The sequence below is a fragment of the Microtus oregoni genome, unplaced genomic scaffold, assembly GCF_018167655.1.
Source record: "Microtus oregoni isolate MIOR12 unplaced genomic scaffold, Mior012 000059F_ref0000304, whole genome shotgun sequence".
Lineage (NCBI taxonomy): Eukaryota > Metazoa > Chordata > Mammalia > Rodentia > Cricetidae > Microtus > Microtus oregoni.
In genome coordinates, this window is record NW_024543835.1 from 9,792,613 (window position 1) to 9,799,124 (window position 6,512).

At 40.6% G+C, this 6,512-nt stretch overlaps 1 protein-coding gene across 1 annotated transcript; it reads right to left on the bottom strand.

Annotated features, from left to right (window-relative positions):
* Positions 1-243: 243 nt before the first annotated feature.
* On the bottom strand, positions 244-1,356 carry LOC121439012 (melanoma-associated antigen B2-like). Its single transcript, XM_041639505.1, has one exon. The coding sequence runs from the start codon at positions 1,354-1,356 to the stop codon at positions 244-246; it is 1,113 nt and encodes a 370-aa protein (XP_041495439.1).
* Between the last annotated feature and the right edge of the window lie 5,156 nt (positions 1,357-6,512).

Genomic DNA, 6,512 nt, shown 5'->3' on the forward strand with positions numbered 1-6,512 from the left:
CAATAAACATGTCCGATAAAATGTTAAGAAGCATAGATTGTGAGACAATTAACTTTGGTTAATAGAACATTTGCAATATAACGAAGAATAAAATATCTGTAACTTTCTCATCTATAGCAGGACAATAAGATACAAACTTCATTATTTTAGCTTATAATATTTTACTACATAGAAGGCTGACAATTCTTCAACAGACTGGAAGACTCTCAAACCCAGCTAGATGTGGGAGGAGCTGTGGGCCTCTCACCTGAGATGGGTTCTGGACTTGACAACACTGCCAGGCAGAATTCTGCCTCTCCTTGCTGCTCTATTAACTTCATCAATCAGAGCCTCCTCAAACAGATAAGGAAAGGAAGCAGGAATAGTATCATGCATCCTAGCTACAACCCACAGCACTTGCATCTTGGTGACTTCACGACAGGCTCTGGGACCCCACCTGAACTCAAAGCATGGGGGGTCACTGCCAATAATTTTGCTGTATGAGAGGTAATTTTCCTGTACCAGATCTTTTGTTATGAACTTCCTAGGTTCCTCAAATATTGGATGATTCTGCCCAGGAAATACCCCCACTATTTTCAGGTATTCCCACACATCTTCTTCAGTGGCACTATTGCCAGTCGCGAAGATCATAGCCAGGAGGGTCATCAGGAGCCCTGTATTGGGCAGCCCCATTCTACTACTTAGTCTTCCCTCAGTGGAGAGACCCAACTTGCCCACAAGCATAAAGGACTGAGGACTGGAATCAACTTCCTTCAACTCCAGACCAAAGACAATATCCAGGTGCACAACGATTCTTCTCATGATCTCAGGGAAGTGTTCTTTGTGCTTCTTGTTAATCACCATCAACATATCTCCCCGTGTAAAGGACTCTTTGACCTTAAACTTCTGTAGTATAAACTGCATCAATAAACGTCCCTTCCTGAGAAGAGGGTCTTTGCGTGTAGAGTGAAAGGTAGAGACTATAATGGAGTTGAATGAACGTCTCTCAGCACTTAAAACTAAAGAGTCAACATTTGTATCAGAAGTCTCACCACCTACAGCACCTGTCAACGCTTCCGAATCATCGGAAACAGAAGCTACATCCCCTTGAGTGTCCTGGGGAATGTTGGTATCAGGGGAGCTGGGAAGATTCCCTTGATCAATAGAAGATGTTGCCTCCTCCTCTGCAGTGGGCTCAGGATCAGGCAGACTTTGACTCTTTTCCTGTATGTTTTGACGTTTAGCACGAGAGCGGCCCTTACTCTTGTGGCCCCTAGGCATAATGACTTGGTTCAAGCACAGCAGGGTAAGGATGTAGGCAGGAGGACTGGCAAAGCATAAATCTGAAGGGGCAAAATGACACTGTGTGAGCACCATGCCTTCACCATATTAGAGAGTACCTTTCCTTTAACAAGGTCCCTGCTATGCTGCTTTCCTAAACAAGTTTCTGAGAACTCACCGTGCTCCTATTATCCTAGTCAATCGGTGTCCTGAGAAATCTGTGGAGGAAATAAATTCTGGTTAGATGACTGCATGATGACCAGGTTTGAGACATCGTGGGGTAAGAGTATGGGCTAACATTGATCGTCATTTGCTAAAAGCTTTTTGGTACAGTCTGAATACCTACACATACATCCCTTTGCTGTTCTGTTAACACTGCAGTGCTTCCTAGTATCATACAGAAGAAAATTTAAGAAGACATGTCACCCCTACCACTCATTCAGGAGCAAATACAGATTACTCATGTAGGCAAAAAGGGAGATATTTGTGGATCCCTGCTGTTTTCAGGAATGTAGTACCCACTGTGAGCAATATCCTCACTATGAGCCTACACCATCCCATAGTGACAGACTCTCCTCAGAATAAATATTCCACTTCCCTCTTTTCCCAATGACAAATATCAAGGGCAACTCAATCTTTAGGCTTGCCATTGAACATGATCAGTCCACCATAGAGGTGCACAATTCTGCATGCCACCCTGCCCAACCCAGACTTAAATACCCCTTAATTTGCATGACTTTATTATAATTAGGGTGCAGCTTTCTCTTCTCTGGACTCTTCAGTTTTCCAGGTAGGATTTTATTCCTGAGAAGAGCAAGGGAGATTAATTGCCACTGAGCCTAACTGCCTGCTATGTCTGAGGATTCTGAAGACCAGAGCAGAGGCAGGGCCTTTGTGGCCTCCTTTTCAGGTGGATTATAGTTTGGAGGATTTACAGTGGATTTCACTTTGCCACATTTTTAAGTCTGATTATCCTTTAAGGCATCTGGCACCAGTTAACAACACATGGAACAGGAGGCCATACCTTTCAGACCAAGCAAGGCCTTACCGCCTCAGGAAGGGAAAGAAGTCAAGGTCTCACAATTCCACACTTACCCCTTTACTGTGCATCTATCTGGTCCCATGAATAGAACCCCAAAGTTGAAAATATGCTAGCCCTTTCTCTTGTTCCAGGGAAGAGAGTTGCCAGACAACTCAAGGAAATTGTTTTATTTTGCCTGGGTCGGGTTGTGCCCCTCTTGAGATGAGCCAATGTGTCCCAGACAAAAGATCTCCCTTCCTTTAAAATTATTTCTTTGAACATTTCATATAGTACTGTTTGATCATATTTTACCTGCTCTCCCAGCTCCTTCCAAATGAATCCCTTCTTCCCTATTGACACAACTCCATGTCCTCTCTTTTTAACCCACCCATTAAGCTCAGTTTCACTGCTCTTGTATTCCCGGATATGTGGGCTTCCATTGGAGCATGGAAGACTTGCCAGGGCCAACCCTCTTAAAGAAGGTAGATTCTCTCTCTCCCAGTAGCTATCAATTATCAAAAGTGCCCCTGCTAAGGGTGAGAATTCATCTTTACCTTCTGTCTTCATGCTAGAATTTGGTCTGGATCAAACTTGCACAGTGCTTGTGCATGCTTTCATAATCTCCATGAATTTATATTCCAGCTCCTATAAGGAGTGAGATGGAGCAGTTCTGATTATGGATAGGGCTCTTTATAGGTCTAGTTTATCTTGTGGTTAGGATGCTGAATCATCCCAGCATTGCGCCTCTTTACCTTATTCCTGTGTGAGCCTCTTTTCAGGATGTGGAAGATGGCAGTTTTCAGAAGGCTTTAAAGAGGGTTCACAGATTTCTCCTTTTATACACCTACTCACCTGACAACACTTAGGATGCTTTATTCAGCTGAACGGAGCCCACACCAGTAATACTAAAGGTATAATGCTGAAGTTAGGGTCTTCGATTTCCCGGATTATAGTAGACCTGTTTTTTGGAACAGAAACCATGGGGCTTTGTCAGTCCTGTTTTGATCCTGAAGGTGAGAGTTTCCTAATACCTCACAATAATAATTGACTAATCATTTGCTCAAAGGCTTTTTCATCTTCTGAAGTGAGTCTAAAGACCTCAAATCAGTGATCTCCCTTCCCTGTGAGTTCTAAGTAGGAAGTAAGGTAGAGTTTTACCAAGAACTGTGACTACAACTCTGCTTGTCTCTTCTTTTGGGGATGACACCCTCAAACTGAACTGTTGTAAGGAGACTTCATTTGCGCACTACATTTTGGGCATCAAAGACCTAAGAGTTTCTGGCAAATGCTGGTACACAGATGAATTGAGGGAGGTTTTTGAGGTCTTCTGTACTTTGTGTTTTGAAGTCCCTCTGTTTTAACTCATATTGTCAGGCTGACTGCTGACAGAGCCTGGTATTCCTGATTTTAATCATCCTCCCTTAAACCATGGCATACAAAATTCCAAGAAGAAAAACAAGGATCCTGAAAGTTGAGGCTGAAGTCTTCCTTCACTTACATCATGGGCATTTCCAAAGGTTTCAGGAATGAATTCATACCCTTGTTACATGATTCACTTTTATTTTTCCTATTCCATTTTATTTCATCCTTTGTAATCTATGAAGGTGAGAGTAATAGGATCACATAGAATTCTCATTTTGAGTTCCAGCTACTGATGAGCTTTCAGGTGGTGCTTATTAGGATTTCTGGATGTACTGACTAGGCCAACTCAAATGTTTTTCCTGTCCTGTTTCCACAGGCTCCTCTAAGTAGTATTTTACACACCATCAGTAGTATAGTAGGGCTTTTCTCCTCCAAGGTACAATGGAAAAGAAACAAGGCTGAACTTCAAATTATTCTTCTACTTGAGCCTATCTCCATCTGTTGTATATTAAACGTTACATAATTGTTTCTGCTCCAGAGCTTCCCATCACACAGGAACCAAGTCAAAAGACTCTGAGTGCCTCAGGGCTCTCTCATTTTGTTACACGATGTGATGTTAATTATTTATTCCTTTAAAATTTTTGTGTGTTTGGTTTTGGGCATTGGAAACAGCAGTCATATCTTGATTGATATCTTGGAAGCCATTGATAAGAAACAGTACCTGCAAATTTTGGAAGTCATACCTTCACAACAGACTTTCTCTTGAATACACGTAGGCTGTTGGGTGTACTCCTTTAAGTTTATGAGTAAATTTTTATTTTTACTGTTAACAGGATCTTGTAAATTTTTTGCAAGGTTTCATTTTAGGTTCAGCTTAGATTCTGTTAAGTCAAGAATGGCATATTTTCTGTTATATGTTCTAATTAGTTGTTTTCTAAGTAGCAAGTTTCAGTATCTCTTCTTAGGGGCTGGCAGGTCACCTTTGCCACAATGTTGTTTAGCAGTTCGGTAAAGAAGAATTTAGTTGGATGTTGTGCTATCTTCAGTGTTTAAAGTTGCGACTTAATCTTTGTTCAAGGTCCAGTCATTGGACAGAAGATGAACACAGAAGTGTGGTTTGAGAAAGATAAGACAGAGGTGGACTTGAGTTTTTGTTGATGGAGGTAGTTGGTATTGGGTTAAGGTTTCATTTTAGATATTACTACAATCAAGAATGGTACATTTTCTGTAATGTGTTCTAATTCCTTATTTTTACACTAGTTAATAGACAAAACCAAACTGTCTGTTATTAATATTAGTTAACATTGGAATGCAACAGGAGCCATCAAGCTGAGTAGCTGCTGCTATGGTAGCCTGTGTCTGCCCAATTCACCAGTTCACTGCTCTGGATCTATAGATAGAGCCATTTCTGGGCACCTTCCATAGAAGGTACAGATGGTATGATGTTCCTGAGAAAGATGCTAAAATCTCCAAGCCTCAATCTCGGTGTGTCCTATCATGCATGGTCCTTGAGGTTGAGATGCAGGCTGTACTGTTTAGTTCTCAGACCACTAGAAAAACATACCAAGTTGAGGCAGGACCAATCCTCTCAGAAAGGCCCTGCCCCCTCTGAGGATTGAATGGGGGTGATATGTAGGGGAAGAGGAGTGAGACAAGGGGAGGGAAGTGGAACTGGAATTGGTATGTAAAATGAAAATAAATAAAACCGAAAAGAAAAAACAAGAAAGACTATGCTCACCTCTGCTTAATATGTCTTGCTGATGAGAGTTGTTTGTTTGGGCTCCATAGGTCTTGTAGTGCTCATCAAGAAAATCTCTTGTGTGTATAACAATTTGGTCTCCACAAACTCTCAGCTCTCATCTTTGAAAGCTCTAGATTACTCTCCCTACATAACAGTTAGATTCCATCTAGATTCTCCTCAACCATGGTACATGAGCTGGCCCACTGAAGCTGAAGTGCATACTCAAATTGGTTTTGCATAAGTATTCTTACCACAAACATAAACATTACACAGCAACTTGGAATTTTGATATGTAGGCAATAGATAAGGCTATAATGGTTTGCTCGGCAATGCTAGTTTCAATTTCTATTTATTTATATATTTATATATGTCTGAATATAGTACATATAACAATATTATATATAAGATTATATCGTGAATGATCTTATATCTGTTGCTTATTTGAATGAATTTATATTAAATACAAATGACAACACTTTAATATTTTAATTATAGGATTGTATTAATACTCTTATTTCTTCTTATTCTTCACATGTATTTCATTTCTGCATGATTGTCATATGCTTTACCATACTTTATTAAGTGTCTTTATAAGATTTCACATTTACATGTTGATGATTCTGCGATGTGAACATTCAGCATGTTTGCTGAAAATTGACAACATGGCTAGTTTTTTTCCTAGAGTGTGATTAAAAGTTGCTTTTTTTTTCTGTCACAGATTCCCCAGTGACACAAGGCTTACAAGTGGAAACCAGAATGCTCCACTCCATATTTATTCTACTTTGATTTTTTTTGCATTTCTTGGGGCCAGCCTAGTTATTAATTTAGCATTAGATTTGATATTTTATGAAACAAGATGTTTGTTTCTGAGTTTGATGGTGTTCTTTTGGGGAACACCCTTATCCAGTATTTGTATCCAAAAGAACTAAACTGTAACAGAAGAAAAATAATTTTCTACTTCTTTTCCATTTTTTTTATTGAGAAAAGTAGAAAAAAAAACAAGTTTCTACCTCCTCCCAGCCTCCCATTTCCCTCCCCCTCCTCCCACCCTTCTCCCTATCCTCCCACCCTTCTCCCCCTCCTCCAAGCCTTCTCCCCCTCCCCCCACTCCTCTCCCCCTCCCTCTCC